Below are 19028 nucleotides of genomic sequence, written 5' to 3' on the forward strand. Positions count from 1 at the left end.
TTAACTGTAGGTGAATTCTGGGGAGCTCTGCTTGGGGGAAATTAGTATTATGGCATTTCCTTAATAAATCAACAAAAATATTCTTTATTAGAAATTTTTCTTACTAAAAATTCAATTGCAGTTATAAGTAGATTAAAAAAAAATTCCAAGCCAATATACTACTGCTGCTTAGAGAGGATTTCTGACCTGTGTATGGAATTATTTCTTTACATACATAAACTCGTCATGAGGCAAGGTTTATGCAAAAACACTTTGATGGGATACAGTTTTACATAACTAATGTTGTCCTGGTCAAAACTGCCACCTTGCCTGGCCCATATCTTACTCTAGAGGATAGTTGTTGAGACGTGAGATGAACACCTGTGGTGGGCACGAACACACAGGCTGCCTCATGAGTGACATGCGTTAACAGCTTCTCCGAAAGCCCAGGTATGGCTTTCCACAGCAACCCTTCTTTCTCCTGCAGGGTGCTGGCTCTTCCTCGTGGCTGCAGGTCTCACACATGATAGTCTGTAATCCTGGATGGTTGGCCTTCTCCTTCACCTTCTGCTTCTACCTTCAGCAGTCAGTTCTCCTGACTGGCTTTTCCTGAAACTGTTTTCTGGCTGTTTGTTTATTTGTTTTCATTTTCAGGGGAATAGATATACTTAGGTTTCCTTTAAACAATCTTCTTAGAGTATGCTTCAATGATAGTGGAAAATATCCAACATCTAAGCTTTATCAATCAACCAAAGGACCAAAATGTTATTACCTTTAAAATAAAAACATCTGGAAAAAAAAGCATTTGGGATTTTTTCAAGTTCCACATGACCAGACAGAAAATGCAAGCTATTAGCTAAAGGGAGAGACACACTCATGTTTTCCCTGGTTAGGTGCTACACATAAATTTTTCATATCCACAAAGCTACTTTCAATAAGTAAGTTCCCTTCAGAATTCATAAACTGTTACAACATGGCCTTTTTAATTTAAAAAATCATTCATAGTATACGGTTTTAGCAAACAACTATAGATACAGCATATATGGAATTCCTAGATTTAGCAACTGCTACCAACTGTTTTTAGAACATTAGATACTAATGATAGGACCACAAAGGCTATTTTTTAAAGTGGATAACAGGGGTAATTGTTCTGCAAACATCAGCTTTATAGTATTATTACAGTTAAGCTGTACACCTTTGGGCCAGATGTGCCACTCACTTATGTAATCCCAGCACTCAGCATGCTGAGGCAGGACTGGTGTGAGTTCAAGGCCAGCATGGGTGACACTGGGCCAGCCCAGGCTACACACAGAGTGAGACTCTGTCTTAAAAAGGAAGGTTTTACAATTCATAAACAATAAGTTAATATGGAACAATGCTTAAAAACAAAAACCAAAACCAACTCCTTAAGAGCCATCAAGTTTCTTATAGGCTTCTTGAATGAACGCTGACATGTCCTTCACTGGGGATGAATTATGAAGGACATCCAAGTCCTTCAGAAGAGCATTCTGGTTTGGAATTACTGCCAAAATTTCTTCCTGTGGGTAAGACAGTACAATTAATTATAGCACTTTATGATGAAAAAATGTCCTATGTCTGTTCTTTGGAGATCTGTATAATAATCTTAAGTACCCACCACCCCACTTTACTAGTCATCAACTGATGGCCATTCATTTTCAAATAAGTCTTTCCTTCTCCCATCCCTGCTCTGCTGGAGAACTACAGATAATGAGCATTTATATGACAACATCCATGAGCTCCTCAGCAGAAAGACAAACTACCAGCGTAGAGATGAATGTCAAATACTCCAGTGCTAGTGCATAAAGGGCTGTACATCACTGTTAAAAGTCCAAAGTTAGAGGTATGTACCTGTCGGTAGGACTATATAGACATGTGAAAATATGTGAAGGAGTGCACTATAAAATTACTCATTTCTATCAGTACTTTACAGCAATGGCATATCTGTGCAATTGACTGTTAGTTCAATACTGATAAGAATAGTCTACATGAACTGACGGAAAAGGGGTTCAATTAAATGCCAAGTAAGAAAAGGAATTTGTCAAGAAATTTATAACAGGATTAGTTTAAAGACATGGGATATGGTTTTATATGAGTGAGTGTGGGATGTGTATGTGTGTGTGTGTGTGTGTGTAGTACAGCCTGGCAATAGTATGGTAAAGGTACTTACTTGAAGTGTGGGTGCTTTAAGACTTTTCTGAGAAAGTTCTGGAAGAGACAGTACCTTATTACTATCCAGGTGAAATTCCTAAATAAAAGAGAGCTAGGGATTATTTCAAAAGGCTGGTTTTGTTCACCTTACAGAATTCAAGTTACCTTGATAACACTTTGGTATTAAAACTTATAGTTCAATACTAGCAATATGGTTTTGAAGCAATACCTGTTTCACCTTCTGCTCCTCTTCCTCTACCTCATTTGTCAGAATCTGAATTTTGTTCTTTAGGCTCTGAATACTTTCAGTCATTGACTCTGTGGTCTCTACTATTTTGTCTATTTCTTCCTGAAGCAAAAAGACAAGTTAATATTTTAAAGTAAATGTCTTATAAATGAAACACCAGGAGACTGTACACATATAATACCTTATATTTTAAGACACTTTGGACAAAAATGGCAATTTTACTTTTGCTTATCTTTCAAAAACAGAGCCCCTAGAAAGCTGCTTGGCTACTATAACATGAATTACAAGGAAACTTACTTTTGTAGGATAAGGAGATAACTGCCCATCAATGCTTCTTCAAAACTTAACACAGAAGCTAACAAGTACCAGAGGTGCTGGGGGATATCTTTCTGTACGCTGTGAATGTATGTTGTTCCCATTGGTTAATAAATAAGCTGTTTGGACTATGACAAGGCAGCTTAGAGGCAGGTGGGAAATCCAAGGAGAGAGAAAAGAAGGGGAAAGCCAGAGTCTAGAGAGATGCCAGCACCGGCAGGAGAAGCAAGATGTGAAAGTACAGGTAAGCCATGGCCACGTGGCAACTTCTAAATAGAAATAGGTTAAGTTATAAGCGCAGTTAGCAAGAAGCCTGCCATAGGCCATCCAGTTTGTAAATAATATAAGCCTCTGTGTGTTTACCTGGGTCCGAGCGGCTGCAGGACCGCGGGGCTGGGCAAGATCGGAGAAACCTTCCAACTACACAGAGGTCCTGGAAAACCCTTGTATGAGTCTTGCAGAGCCCAAGGACTAATGACACCACGCAACAGCATTTGTTAAGTAGCATATAATTTCAAGTGCCAGAAAAAAATGAAAATATTTTTCATTTTAGTTAGGAACATTTGAATGCCTGTTTTAATATGCCAAAAGAATGAAATGCTAGGCATTGGGATTAAAAACACTGTATGAGCATTTTATAAATTAAAGAAATATGTTAATTTATAGAGAAAGACAAATATGCAAAATGAATGAAATTAGTTAACGAAATAACAAGAATATGCTGATTGCAGACCAAGTACAGTATAAACCAGTTTCTGGGTTATTAAAGCTGCACTATTTTAAAGTATATCTTAGACATCATACCACTTCATCTGTAAATATTTCTTTTTTTTTTTAAACTTTGTTTTTAATTTATTTATTATTCCTTTATTTACATTGGTGTTTTGCCTGCAAGTATGTCTGTGAGAGGGTGTCAGATCTTGGAGTTACAGACAGTTGTTAGCTGCCATGTGGGTGATGGGAATTGAACTCAGGACCTCTGGAAGAACAACCAGTGCTCTTAACCTCTGAGCCATCTCTCCAGTCCCCTCATCTGTAAATATTTCAATGCACAACTATGAAGGACTTAACACTATGTAAGATCTGTATCACATTAAAATCCTATTAAGTTCCATAATGTTGAATATGTTATTAACATATTTTATTTCCTTGTACACAGAAACTACTTTATACTTTGAGTCAGGATCCATATTGGTTATGATTAGTTTATTTTTCCTCTAAGTAGATTTTTTGTCCAATTCTTTATGTCACTGGAATTCCTAGGTAGAAGGAAGTAGGCTGTTTGTTTTTACAAATGCACCAGGGCTTGAATTCTGTGAACTGCATTCCCTAGTTAACCTGTTCCAAAGCATCATGCTGTTATGAACTGACTGCTGGACTTACAAAGTGTGGATTAAGACAATTATAAAGTAAACACCATATATATTAGTTTACGATGGCTACTCTAACAGATCAAAAGGGGCATGCAATGATTTATTCTGTTACAGTTCAGAAGGGCAATAGCCCAAAATAAAGGTGATGGTTTGGCTATGATCCCTCTAAATTATGTGGAGGCCTGAGGAGAATGTGTGGGGATTTGGTTTCCCAAGTCCCCTCTCTACTTTGCAGAGGGTCTTTATCATCTGTGTATGTTTCCTTTCCTCTACTGTGTGTGTTTCTTTGCTCCAATAAAAGCCTTTCTCTCCAATGCTGATTTGCTGTGTTACAGATTTCTCCACTGCTACTCACTGAACAAGATTTTCCCTGCCTTCATTCATTCATTCATTTATTTATTTATTCATTCATTTATTTATTTATTCATTTATTTATTTATTTATTTATTTATTTATTTATTTATTTATTTATTTATTTATTTATTTATTTATTTTTTGGTACATGATTTCTCTGTTCAGCCCTAGCTGTCTTGGAACTCCTTCTGTAGACCTCATTCTGAGATCCTCCTGCTTCTGCTTCCTGATGTGCCCTACCACACCCAGCTATTTCCTGCCTTTTAATTCTTTAACTGGCAGAGAAAACAAACCCTGTCAAGACTCCAGATGGTAATATTTTTGGGACTCAGAATTTGTTCTGAGGATCACGAAGGTCTTCTGAATCATGAAGATGCTACCTCCCTCAAATGTCACAATCCAAAGAGACATGCTATCACCAATGGAGAGCGTAAGTTTTATTGTGGTCACTTAGATCAGTCTCCCCTGAGGCCCTCTGACAGTTCCTCCTCCCTCATCACCACCCATTTTGACAGCTCAAAGGAGCTAGAGTGGTAGGCACCCTATCCCCAAACCCCTAACAGTAGTTAGGGTGACCTCTAAAAAGGGGAAATGAGGGATTAGGAGTTGGACATATTTCCTGGTAGGTAGACAGATAGGGAGAGGGGCCATGGCTAGGTAACAAAGGTGGCAAACTCCCAAGATGGCCAGCTTCTTCCTTACTCTTCAAATCTGAGATAAAAGCCTGGCAGCTTAAAACAAAGGCCTTGTGACTCCCTCTACCCCCAGTTGGCTCCTTGTTGATAGACTGGCTATCCTGTCTTTCTTCAAACGGACCAACCACTAAATTAGGGGAGGAAGAGTCTTCAGAGAGTTAAAAAAACCCCATCCAGGTGAAAAGACTGGATTTTCAGCTTCCTGAGATCCCCCTGCTCTCTGTGTTCTGCTGTGTGTCTGTTTCCCCAATAAACATCTTTATTTAATTTCTGAAAAAAAGATTCTATGGGCAAGCCGGACATGGTGACACATGCTTCCAACCACAACATGTAAAGACTGGGGCAGGAAGATCAGGAGTTTTGAGAACAGCCTTGGAGCTATAAAACCTTGTCTCAAAAAACCCAAAATTATAGAGATTTCTCCCTTGTCTATTTAGGTTTTTGATAGCATTCCTTGTGATTGCACTATGTCTCTTACCTGTGGCTTGACATGGCCTTCTCTTTGTTTCTGTATTTTCTCTTGCTTCTTGTAAAGACATTTGTCTTTGGATCTAAGAACCACCCATGAAATATGAAATCCAGGAACATCTCATTTTGAAATTCTTTAATCCCATTAATTAATCAATTAATTAATTTTGAGACAGCTGAGTAACAGGCCAGCCAGGGCTGCACAGTGAGACCCTGCCCTCTGTCCTCCCCCAGTCCACATCACTCAGTAAATGAAGAGTTACATACAATATGAATGACGATCTTCTTTATGACACCAAGAATGGTGGCATATATATATAATTATATATATAATTAATTTAAGCATTCAGGAGGCAGGGGCAGGAACATTTCAATTTGATGGTCAGCTCAGGGAAATTAGCAAGAATCTGTCGCAAAATATAATATTAAGCCTAGCTGTGTAACTCAACGGCAGAGTGTTTTATGCCCCGGATTCAGCCTCCAGCATCGCAGAAAAAAGGGGAATCACTGTAAGATTTCAAGTTTATTTCACCCCACTGCTTTTGTTATCCTCTTGGGCATTCCTGTCAATATTTATGCTGTACTGCAACACACTTTCACCTCGCTTCCCCTACCCCTTGGATGTGGTACTTCCTCTGAGTGAGCTCCAACCTCCAAGGAAACCACAGACCGCATCTGTATTTCTCTCATCACCATCAAGTTTTAACTGGACACTAGAAATACTTTCCCATAATGCCACACTATCATTTATTGCTTGCTTATGAACACTCTTGTTTGTTACAAATAGTGATGCTAATACTCACCATTATTATGGTCTAAAATATTTATAAAAACCCTATAATAATGTCATATCACTGTTTATTAAGTGGTAGAGGTGGTACCAATACTAAAAGATGCTCAGAGAAGTAACTTCAGGATGGAAATTGTAGTATGAATTTATGAAGTAGGGCCACTACTCCATAAATACATCTCATTAGTTTATAATATATGTGGATTGCACAATATCATTCTTCATACTCAGGGAAAGTGGGAATGAATTAGTTATGAGTTGGATTTACTAGATGTTCTTCACAACATATTTCTTGCACTATTACTACCCTGAGCTTCCTAAAGGCCTATTCAAACACACCACCACATCTACAAATTACTTCAAAATGTCTGAGGAATATATGGTCCAATTTGTTTTATTTTTATTTTTTTTTTAATTTTATTTTTTTGATTTTTCGAGACAGGGTTTCTCTGTGTAGCTTTGCGCCTTTCCTAGAGCTCACTTGGTAGCCCAGGCTGGCCTCGAACTCACAGAGATCCGCCTGGCTCTGCCTCCCGAGTGCTGGGATTAAAGGCGTGCGCCACCACCGCCTGGCTGTTTTATTTTTTATAGTCAGTTCTTTAACATTGGTTTTCTTACTTGTTCAAATTATCAACTAATTAAAAGCTGAACGTTGAGCACTATGCTCTGATTATCTGACAGGTTGGCATTTAACTTTAGGCAGTTTGTTTATGGCTCAGTTGGAATATCAACATTTTTCTCAGATGAGTAAAAAAAAGAAGATAAAGGTTAGACTCTTCAGACTATGTGAGGATAAGAGATGGAACTATGGTGTGTTTGGATAGAAAAATCTCAATATACATGAGCTATAGTGCTAGTAACAATTGAGACAATGACTATAACGTTCCATAACAGTATGGAACTAAGGTTTTCAATTCCATAGTATTCAATGACAAGATTTGGTAATTAAAAATATTGAGACTTCAGCTAAAATAGAGTAACTCAAAGAATGAGGTTGCCCAAGACTAGGACTATTTGGCCAACATAAAACAAACTAAATAGTATTTTTTGTATATTTTTTGGTTTTGTGGTCTTCTGCTTATTTGTTTTGATTTCCATTATCGTGTTTGTTTTCCTTTTTGGGTATATGTGTGTCCGTGGGTTTTGTTTGTTTGTTTGTTTTAAGAGCGAGACAGAGAAAGAACATAAAGTTGAATATGTAGGGAGGTTGGGAGGATCTGGGAGAAACTGTAGGAGGCAAAAGACATGATCAATATATACGAAAGGATTTAAAAAAATATTTACAAGAATGGGACTGTTACTTGATCACAGATAAGTAAACACTTCAATTACAGAGGCCCAAAGTTCAAGTGAAAGCTTTGCTTTCATTACAACAAACAACAAGAACCAACAAAAAGCCTCAATCCAAAATTTGCATTTATTACTAGACTAATGCTACGATGACTTAATTTACCCCAGTCCCTCCCACCAGCTTTCTAATTACTGAGGCCTTTTTGGATGTCATACCTGCAGTAAAGCCAGGTCCTCTTCATGAGCTCTTTCCTGTGCCCTTTCCATTTTCAGCAGATTTGACACATCGGTTAAATAGTTCAGCTTTCTGGGAGGGACTTTCAGTGTCCCACACTGTTGCAGTAATCTTAAAAATAAAATTACACATGCTTATTTTGGGGAACGTTACATTTTTTTTTTTGGTTTTGAAACAGTTTCATTTTTCCCCTACTCTCACACTTGTAAGGGCTACAACATTCTCTTTCTTTTTCACAATAGCTAATGGCATTCTTCCCCAAAACAGCTCTGCCTGACAAATCATCACCTAACTTTTCAATACATTAACAATTATCGCAAATCATGGAATGCTAAGGCTACTTTACTACAAGGTTTTTCAGTTCACACATTTAGAAATATATTTTAAAATCAGAATTTCCTACTACTGTTTAAATATGCTTTCTATACTACTATAGTATGTGAGCCTGCCCGTTTAGTATGGATTGTTGAACAAGAGAAAAAACTCTAGTTTTAAGTCTGATGCCAAACCTCACTTCTAACTTTTAAAGAATGTAACCAATACAGGTTAATCTAAATGTTCTTAAAGATGACTGAGTTTTATAGTTTAAGGCAGATAAGATGATGACCACTACTACATGCTTTGTTGTCAAACACTGACATGAATTCTATTCTAATTAAAGTCTTTACTGATCTGTGTGACTCCTACTTCCCCAGCAGACAGTAAAATACTGTTCTCAGACTTGATTCTTCAGTTTCATGAGAAAGAAATCAAAGAGAATAAACTCATTGTAATTGCTTCTGCCACAGTAACAGTGTGGGTTTTCTAAAAATTCTACTGTAAGTTGAACACCCTCCCAAAGCTAAAACCCAAAATGTTCCAAAATCTGAACCATTTTTAGTTCCAAACTGACGCCACTAGTGGAAAATTCACCATCATAAAACACTGACTCATGCAAAAAAGTATAAAAAATATTATTATAAGGGCTGTTAAAATGGCCCAGCAGGTAAAGGTCCTTAGCAAGTATGCCTGAAGACCCAAGTTCAGTTCCTGGAACACAAGGAAGACCACGTAGACAGACAGAACCAAGGACTCAAAGTTGTGTTTGACCTCCGATAGCAGGCCACAGCATATGCTCTCTCTTGCACATGCACACACAATCAAAATAAAGTTTTAAAGAAATACTGCACAAAATGAATTAAAGCAAAATGACAAGATAAATAAATGAATTTGTGTTTGGATTTGGGCCCTATCCTTAAGACTCCTTGTTGTTTATATGTAAATATCTCCAAATCTAAAGTAACCTAAAACCTGAAACACTTCTGGTTGAAAGTATTTCAGAGAAGGGATACCTGCACTTAAGATTTGAAAGCAGCTACATAAGAGTGGAACCCACATTTATCTTTTAGAGACATATTCAAAATTTTAGTCTTCTTAAAGAAAAATGTTGGTGGCATAAACCCTACAGTTAATCAGTCTCACTAAACTGTTAAGACAATCTTCAGTTTGCCATGAAGTCATCACCAGATTACAATAAACACAGCCTTTTTTATAAGATCTAAGAAGCATTCATTTTAGTTTTCAGTTAACATAGAGACTGTGATCTTCCTAGGTTTATTAAATCATGTTCGAAGTCATGGTTAGATTTTGAAAAATCTCAAAAACTTATTAAACTTTATAAAAGTACACCCTGAAGAGAGTTAGTACATCAACAACACAATCACTATTTCTCACTGGCTTCTGAAGGCAGTTTGCTTTAGAAACTATAAGCTGATGGTTTTGTCTGACTAGAAGCACTTTCTGCTTATGGGGGTAGGCAATTGTGACTTAGTTTATATCAATTATGCAATAAAATCAGTCCAAACACAGAAAAATTTTCTCAGCGAGGTCAGCCAGAGACCATCCCCAGAGTTTCTGAACTGGCACTAAGGAGTAAGAGATTCCCCCCCACCCCCCATTTTCTTTACAAGGCTGAAGAGATATATGTAGGTTTGATATATTGTGAACATCTGAAAACTTTGTAAATGAGTTCCTGCCATAAGTATCAGTTTGGGGGGTATTAGGTTAAAGAAAGTCAAACACACTGATTTTATCCATTGTATATGGTAATGTACCCAAACATAATCCATCACTGATCACTTTCAGTCATGAAGTATCTTTTAGAATATTAGAGAAATGCTGTTAAATTTACTCAAAAGTCCAAGTTAGGATTTGGTGCTATACTCTGATGTATCAGAAGAAGTAAGAATAACTTGTGTATGATTATTTTGCTAACTATATGTGTGCAGGTGTACATATGTGTAGGAACCAGAGGGTAAACCCAGGTGTTATTGCTCAGGTACCATCTACTTCATCTACTTTGTTTTTCTGAGGCATAATATCTCATTGGCTTGGAGCTTGCTGATTAGGCTAGGCTGGCAGGCCCAGGAGCACCAAAGGTCTTCCTGTTTCTGTCTCCTCAGTACTGGGATCACAAACCTGAAATTTCTATGTGACTTTTGGGAATTGAACTCAGGTCTTCGTGCATGTACAGCTAGCAATTTACCATTTGAATTTATCTCTATTCATCATTCAAGTTATGAGTTTTAAACCTACATTCTGCATATAAGAAAACAGGCATTTATTTGTCTATATATGTGTAAATGATGAAATTAGAAAATAGATCATGAGATGTGAAGACATGGCGGGGAACATAATGGCATAAATGTGGTAAGAAAGACAAAAGAGGCGGAAGGAAGGGGGAAGGGAACCAGCTAGTTAACGAGGTTACAGAGGAAAGCAATGAGTGAAAATTAAAGTATAATGACACAAGTATAGGAAAATGTCATTGCTTTGGTAAACCTGAAAATTAATAACTAAAAAGTTTTAAAGGTAAAATAGGGAGGAAATAGGCAAGCCTTGAATTAGTTCTACACGAAGAGAACACCTACCTGCTGAACTTATCTTTTTGCTAACAACGGATGATCACTACGTACCTTATTATCTTTCCTACATTATATCTGACTATTTGTCCTATATTGTAACAGAGTAGCTATATGGCATTAGCTTATGTTTTTCTCTTCTGGAGATACTCATGGTCCTTCACTATTAGGCTATCACTCCAGTAACTGGTCTGTGAGCTGAAGTCCAGAAGTTCTTTAATCTGTCAACTTCGCTCAACAAACTCCTCCTCCACCTGTCCCACCCCAAGTCATGCCCTTCTTTCTATAGATTGAGAATCATTCTTGAAGAAAAAGGAAAGAGAATTATGCTCCAAGGACCCATCACAGGAAAAGACCCAGACCACAAACATTTCTTTCAAACCTGAAGCCGAAATGTAAATCCTTTTTGTATGACAAGAAAAAGTTCTGTACTAAGAGTAAAGTGTTTACCCAAAACCACGGGTGTCGCTGTGGCTTTAAAGAACATTTAAAAAGCAACTTCCATTAGTGATGTGCCACAAGATTAAGAGCAATTTCTGGGAAAATTATACTTGTTGCTTGTATAATTGAGCAATACAATATGAGGTTATAAGGGTTCGTTTTTGTCAATTTGACACAAGTCTTTTTATAAGAGGGAAGGAACTTCAATTGAGAAAATACTGCTGCTAGATTGGCCTGGGTGCATTTTTTTGATTGACAATTGATATAGGAGGGTCCAGCTCACTGTGGGTAGTACCACCCCTGGGCTGGTGGTTTTGGGTGCTGTAAGAAAGCTGACTAAGCAAGCCACCAGCAAGTAATGTCCCTCCATGACTTCTGCTCTAGTTTCTGCCTCCAGGTTTCTGTCCTGGCTTCTCTCAGTGATCAATTACAAGCTATAAGTGAAATAAACCCTTCCCTTTCCAAGCTGCTTTTAGTCCGGGTGTCTTATCAAAGCGAAAGAAAAGCTAATTAAGATAGAGGTGAAGGAAACTAATAGGATATGACAATAAACAACAGCAATGGAAAACAAGACAAAATTAAGAGTTGTGAACTATTACTCTAAGTTATTAAAATTAAAGTATAAGGGAGTTTACAGTCATCATGTATTTTCAAATACTGACACAAAACACAGAACAGTGAAACATGACAATAAAAGTTACATAATGACCATATTCTTTTGTATATATTCTCTGAAACTTAGGAAGTATGTATTTTCAAACTTCATTTCATTTAGTAAGTATAGTCCACTGACTGAAGTCATTTAAAAACACAGGAACAAGTCACAGTTTAAAAATAATTATAATTTAATCATGTCCAATTGTGTATTACCTTTTCTTCAAGTAGTTGAGGTGACACTGAATTTGTTCTTTTCCTTTAATGTTTTTGGTTAAAATTTCTCTGAGGAAAAAAAAGAGACTAAGTATTACTTTGAAACATAATACAATCTGTCTTTCAAAAATGTTTCAAGTGTTCAACCTCACTAGCTAGGCAGAATCACTCACCTTCTCTTTTATACTAGATACATTCTTTAATAATATAACTTACCTTTAACTGAAATTCATGATACTAAGATTTTTAGTATTATATATCTATGTTTATATTACTTGTGTATATTAATACAAAGTAGTGGGTTTTATTTTGACATCTTCACACACACAGACACACACAAGTGCGCAGCGATTTGATAGCATTTTTCTTCTATTACACACAAAACACGTTAAGCAGAACAGTGACATTTTCTTTGAATCATATTGTATTATAATTTATACACCCAACTTTTCTGATGCAGTTAAATTCTACTGTGGAGGATTTCTCTTTTAGTTTCTTTGTATTTCGTGTAACATAGTGTTTTCATAGAAAGTGTTATTTTTGTGAATATAACTTATGAAGAATCAATATTGAAAGAGCAATTTAAAAATTTTAGATTGCAAATCAATCCACCCAGACTTGATTTTTACTTCTCTGATAGGTTCCAAGTTTCTACAATTAAGAAAACCTTTTTTTGTTAAAGGCTAATGCTGTCACGGTTTAAATTTGATATGCCTGCCATTGGCATATGTGATGAATGTTCTTTAGTTGTAGAAACTTTAGTAAGTAGAGACTGGCTGGAGGATGTGCAGGACATTGGGGTGTGTTTTTAAGTGACACCTGGTCCCTGGTCCCTGTCTTGTGCTCTGCTTCCTCCAAGTCATGCTTCCACTACCAGGATGTTCTGCCTCCCAAGGGCTCAGAATCAATGGATCCAAGGACTATGGACACGTCTTCTGAAACTCTGGGCCTAGACAATCTTTCTGCTGTTTAAGATACTTATGTTAAGCATCCTGTCACCACCATGACAAAATTAACTAAAATATGTAGTAATATTTAGAAAAATATAAATAGTAAATACCAAAGTAGGAGGAAAGAGTTGCAAAGGAAATTTGAAACTCACAGAATTACTGATTCCATCATACTTTGCAAATATTCTTCAGTATTTTTTGGAAGAGGCTGCCAGGTTTTTCTCTTGTTGGATGCTACTTTTATCCGCTTTAGGTTAATAGACTTTGCTTGTCCTGTTGCTGGTAATACAAGAGAGTCTAATCAATATAGAAGTTTGCAGTTTTACTTAAAAATGATTTTAATCTAAAGAACATTAATGGCATTATGAGACTAAAACAACCTACTCTTTAATTCACATCTTATTGCAATTGTAACACCTCAGTTACTGAAAGTGCATTTGCCTGTTGTGATGATAGCTGATATATTATCAAGAGACTTATGTTACATTGAAAGTTAAGGAATCTTATGAAGAAATGATGTTTAAGAAAACGTGAGTACTTCAGACTAATTGACTCTGAAAAATTTAAGCTAGAGATTATAAATTATCTGTATAGTACTGGCAGAGCTGAAAGTACAGATGTCTTGAAGAAGTAGGACTGTCTATTTCTCAGAGATGAGTAATTTAGAGTGGGGGACAATGATTTGCTTTCTAGTTCGTATCAATGTGGCAGATACACCTCTATATATTCGCTAGAAGAATGAAATACTATGAACGTGGCTGCTTATGACCACCTTTTACTATCGATGAACTCATAACCAAGATGCTGAAATTTTTTTCATGAAAATCGGTAGAAGACACTTTAAACAAGACATACAAGAAGAGCAATACCTTTAGAGGACAGATGCCCTGCATGACTTTTGTTTCTTTTCGCTGTGTTTCCAACCTAGAGATATACAAACAAACATCAGATGAAAAGATGGTTCTTCAACCCATTTCCATGTATACTAAAGAGTAGTATTGTTACTGCTGTTTCTACAGATAAAGTATTTATTATGAACAAAGAATGCACTAAAGCATGGTGACATGAATTACAATTTGTAGTAAAACTGACTTTTAGTCTTTTTAAGGGAATAGCTTTTTCTAATCAAAGATCTAAACGGTATTTGATATTTTATTACCTCATTCTCTGGAAAATCCACTTCATCAGTTCTTTGTTTTGAATTTCTCTTTAACTGTTGAGATTTCCTCTTAGAAGCATTTGCTTTACCAGGCATTTTGATCTAAACAATACAATTGCAATGATACATAGTCTGCAGAGGTTAAAAAAAAAAAAAAAACCAGAAAAATGATAAAGATTTGTACCATGCTTTGTTGAAAACATTACATGCAATTTTTCTAAACTATGTCTTCAGAATTTGGGAAAAAACATCTTAGGTTGTTAAAACATTTAAACTTGTTAAAAAAATCACTTTGGTGCTGTAGATGCAGCTCAGGAGGTTGAACAGTAATCTAAAATGCTTCCCAAGCACTGTATAAATCTAGCTTGGTGTGCATGGCTATAATTTCAGCACTCAGGGGTATCGTCAGGAAGACTAAGTTTATGGTCATCTTCACTTACAGAATGAGTTTGAGGCAGGTCTTTAACAAGATAAATGAAACCCTGTCTAAAAATCAAATGAACAAAGGCCTTTGGTTCTCATTAGTAAAATGGTATCAATTTAATTTCACTCCTTAAAATGGCTACAATTTTCATGGTTTCAGAAAAAAATTTTAAAGATGCTTTTGAATTTATATATTCCCACATGCAAAATATCTCCATTTTTAAGTTCAAGAAAAACAACAACAACAACAAAAAAAACCAACAACAACAAAAAAAAAACCCAGACACAGGCAAAGTCAGTTCAGAGAACTGTACTGGATTTTAAGTAATAGGTTCACCACAACTCAGTTTACGGCAAAGGTGAGGGCTTGTACTCCAATTCCACACTAGGAATAGTAATGTGAAAATCTGCCACTCATAGGCGGTAAGCTGTACCTCCTTCAGGACTGTGTGGATTGTAATAAGGGTACAGAAAGAACTGACTACTCAGTTCGTTCATGAATTACAAACCAGACAAGGGAATGGCGACGGAGGTTATCAATGACAACATTTAGAGTAACTTATTTTCTCTAGCAGACCTTTAAAATCAAACTTATTTCTGCTAAAAAGAAAAGAGGCATGGACTATGTATTCCTGCATTTTATAATGAGTGGATAGGTTATAAGGCACAGTATAAAAAAGTATATATATACATACATATATGTGATTTTCTTCTTCTTTATTTTTTTTTACTCCCAAGGCAGGGTTTCTCTGTATAGCCCTGGCTGTCCTGGACTCACTCTGTAGACCAGGCTGGCCTTGAACTCAGAGACTCGCCTGCCTCTGCCTCCCATGTGCTAGGATTAAAGGTGTGTGCCGCTGACTCCCATCCATACATGTGTTTTAATTCTTAGCATCTAATAAGTTTGTTACCCCTCTCTTTCTGAACTCTAAGCATGTCTGTGAACCACAAGGTGCTTGGTTGTCATGAAGAGTGGAGAACACTGAGGCCTCTGGACTAGAGTTAGAGATGGCTGTAAGCCAGCATGCGTGTGCTGAGAATTGAGCCTGGGCCCTTTGAAGAGCAGCCAGTGCTGAGTCCTTGAATATTTTTTTTTTTTTTAAATTAAAGTCTCAGCCGGGCGGTGGTGGCGCACGTCTTTAATCCCAGCACTCGGGAGGCAGAGGCAGGTGAATCTTTGTGAGTTCGAGGCCAGCCTGGTCTACAGATCGAGATCCAGGAAAGGTGCAAAGCTACACAGAGAAACCCTGTCTCGAAAAAAAAAAAAAAAAAAAAAAAAAAAAAAGTCTCCTCTCCCCTGCTTAAATTAAGACAGAAAGAATACATGGAAGAAAAAAAAATGGTTGAAAGATCACATACCACACTTAGGCATCATATATCAAATCGGGTACAAAAATTAGTAGAACCCCCGCCCCCCCAAAACACTTTATCTGTTATTGAGTAGTGTGGTACATTAGTCTATGCCCAGACTTATTCCCTTGTTTCAGTTCTAAAATACCGAATTCCCTGAGCTCAACTTCTACTAAAACACCAACCCACATTGAGTAAGCTTTCCTTGTGGACCTCATCTAGAACTGATATTAAAACAGTTCATGGTCACTAAAAAGAACATCTACAGGAGAGGAAAGGTGGGGACTGAGATCTTTAGATTAAAATACTATGAATTCCTTCTCACTACTATGAAAGAACATGCCACTCCATGTTCTATCATAGCAGAACCTGCAGCTGTTTGAGCAATACAATATGGTGGGTGTGATTCTGTTGAGGTGTACTGCCTAAGCAGGAAGAGATTGGCAGCTTCAATTTTCTTGTGCTCAAAAACACCTGGTCTTGGAACCTAGTCACCAAGCGATGGGAAGGTCAACATGAAGAGGAATTGAAACCCATGGCAAAAGCCTTATCTGAGCTTGCAGAACCTCCTTAATGCCAGGTGCATGTGCCTGAGCCAATATATCATTAATTATATAGAAAATATACAAGCCAGGCCTACTAATTGGTACAAGAGCTACAATACTAAACTTTGGAAGAAAATACATGATTAAATATTCACTTACTATGTTTAACACCTACACTCTTTACCTTGCCATTTACAGTAGCTAAGAATCTAGCCCTACTCAGCTGCTAATCCTTCTTTCCTGTTACTCTTACATTAAATTTCCCTCTGAGGCTAGAGTTGATTTTTTAACACACTGAATATTTCTGTCTCTCATGCCCATATTGTACGTACGCTCCACCTGAATTGTTTTCTAGTCTATCTCTGCTCACCCAGATTATGAGCCATCATCTTTCCAACTCCTTTCTAATCACGCCTCTTCATTTCTCCACACATATCTGTGGGCTCTTATAATTCCCATCATCCGACACAGGTGGGTTCTGTCAATCGTTTTCTCCATACTCAATAACATTTAACTCAAGGCTACTCTAGATGTGATTTACAAACTGTGTTGTAAAATTATATTAAACGCAGAAATTGAGAATAAAGTTTCTATAGAAATTTAACAGAACTTCATGTATGTCAAATTCAATCACAAAGAAATTGGCCATGTCTTTTGAATTTCATTTTTTTCTAATAGCTAATACTTAAAAATAGATTAGCTTTTCAGATCAGTTTCAGATTCCAATAATTGTCAAGAAAGTATAAGGTATTTTCATATGCCAACTAATGATTCCTTCTCATTGTCTCCTCACCAACCATTAACAACATCCCACATCAATGTGGTATAACAGCTACCAGTGAATGTACCTACACTGACACACTCTATTACCCCCATTCGAAGTTTACCCTAGGGTTCATTGCTGGTGTTGAATGCATTGTCTATGAAGTTGGCTATTAATTTAAATTTTAAATTGTAGTCAACAAAATCATCAGTACTGAGTGACTAGAGATACAAAAGCAAGACCAAACAAAACTGGTCCGTTGCCAGTGGTGTTATCATGGTCTCAAGCTGAGGTAACAGACTGGAGTGGAAAAGCTTGACAGCCTCAGCCTCATTAACACTGGGATGTTTTTGTTGTTATGAGAGGCTGGTTTGTGCACTCTAAGATGGTTAGCAGCATTCTCATCTCTCTTCAGACACTAGAACAGCCCTACTCCCAAGCAGTGACCACCAAAATTGTGTCTGGTCACTGTCAAATGTCCCTTTAGTCAAAAACACCCCACGGTGGACAGCCAATGGCATGACGGGTAAGAACAAACTATAAATGGGAGACAAATGGTCCAAGCTCTAAATCCCAATTATCTAAGATCTTCCTAGCCCCCAATCCAGTAAATTAACTAAAATTTCCCACTGATAAAACAGTGCCAATATCAGGTACCTATAATGCTGAAAGGGCAGCACAGAATACACAAAACTCCTAGATAAGTCTATGAGACAGACATTGTAAGAATCTAAACAAGGGTCATGATTTCTGTCAATTTCAGTATATATGTATATATATATATATATATATATATATATATATATATATATATATATATATATATTCCTCACTGTTCCCAGATCCATAGGAAATCAGAGCCTAATAGTGGGTTGGCAGACACAGATATGAAAACAATTACTATGTATGAAATATACTAAACGCAATCAAATTGACCTGTAAGCAGGTGTGGGAATATTCTAGGAGGAAGAGAAATGAAGCACTTAAGTGAAATCAGCTAAGTCTGACGGCATGACAGCTCAGAGACAGCTCAGAGGAGAATGCTGTGCTTGATGAACCACTCGGTTCAGACTTGAAATGCTTATGGGAGGCGTGGAAAACGGCAGCCAGGCACCCTGCTTTTTTGTTGGTGTTCTTTGCCGGTTTGCTGAAACTACTTTAAAGCCACTTATCTCAATTCAGACCTTTATCTGCGAGCCACAAAGGAGAACCAACTTTGGCGAGACAGCCGGGCGCTCCCTGACGTGGTCAGCTTCAGGAAGGAGGAATGGGAGGGTCTGGGGAAACAGGCAGAGAGGGAGAGTATTTTCACTCCTCTCCGGAAAATCTCAAGCCGCTGCCCTAGGTGGCAAAGGCCTATTTGGATATTAGACATCGCCCTTAAAAAGCAAAAACCAAACAAACGACGAAGTTTACCACAAGCGCGTGAGGCTCAAAATTCATCCCTTTCTGGATCCGTCAGCCGCTTCACCTCTTTCTCCACTCATCGCAGTTTATTGCCGGCCTCAGAAAGCGCGGCTCAGTCTTTTCGCGCCCAAACAACCGGAAAAGGAAAGATGAAAAAAAAAAAAAAATCCGCAAACCAAAACAAACACCACGACCCTGGAACCGGAAGCGCCGGTGAAGCAGTAGGAGGCCCGTCCGCCGGGCTCGTTCTTATACGTCACAGAAACGCGACCGCGACGGCGCGATCGGATTGGCTGGTCCGGAGG

General features: G+C 37.4%; 1 protein-coding gene across 3 annotated transcripts; it reads right to left on the reverse strand.

Annotated features, from left to right (window-relative positions):
* Positions 1–60: 60 nt before the first annotated feature.
* Cenpq (centromere protein Q) lies at positions 61–18968 on the reverse strand. 3 transcript variants are annotated; one of them, XM_028887260.2, is made up of 10 exons: positions 18733–18952; positions 18501–18593; positions 14236–14367; positions 13946–14000; positions 13229–13355; positions 12127–12195; positions 7897–8026; positions 2378–2497; positions 2168–2245; positions 1386–1517 (listed from the first exon to the last, which is right to left on the reverse strand). In XM_028887260.2, the coding sequence occupies exons 3-10, from the start codon at positions 14329–14331 to the stop codon at positions 1386–1388; spliced, it is 807 nt and encodes a 268-aa protein (XP_028743093.1). In that variant the 5' UTR covers positions 14332–14367; positions 18501–18593; positions 18733–18952. The 3 variants fall into 3 exon arrangements, with proteins under 3 accessions (XP_028743092.1, XP_028743093.1, XP_037055947.1); XM_028887259.2 differs by lacking the exon at positions 18501–18593 and having other exon boundaries at positions 61–1517; XM_037200052.1 differs by lacking the exons at positions 1386–1517; positions 2168–2245; positions 2378–2497; positions 18501–18593 and adding an exon at positions 4655–5683 and having other exon boundaries at positions 18733–18968.
* Between the last annotated feature and the right edge of the window lie 60 nt (positions 18969–19028).

This window comes from Peromyscus leucopus, chromosome 16_21, assembly GCF_004664715.2.
Source record: "Peromyscus leucopus breed LL Stock chromosome 16_21, UCI_PerLeu_2.1, whole genome shotgun sequence".
NCBI lineage: Eukaryota > Metazoa > Chordata > Mammalia > Rodentia > Cricetidae > Peromyscus > Peromyscus leucopus.

Bases quoted from the DNA above. Each gene is read 5' to 3' on its own strand.
- Cenpq (XM_028887259.2), bottom strand. From the start codon at position 14,331: ATGCCTGGTAAAGCAAATGCTTCTAAGAGGAAATCTCAACAGTTAAAG. The intron at 14,001-14,235 runs GTAATAAAATAT...GTATATCTCTAG, and splicing joins TGGATTTTCCAGAGAATGAG to GTTGGAAACACAGCGAAAAG. The intron at 1,518-2,167 runs GTAAGTACCTTT...TCTTACCCACAG, and splicing joins TTAAAGCACCCACACTTCAA to GAAGAAATTTTGGCAGTAAT.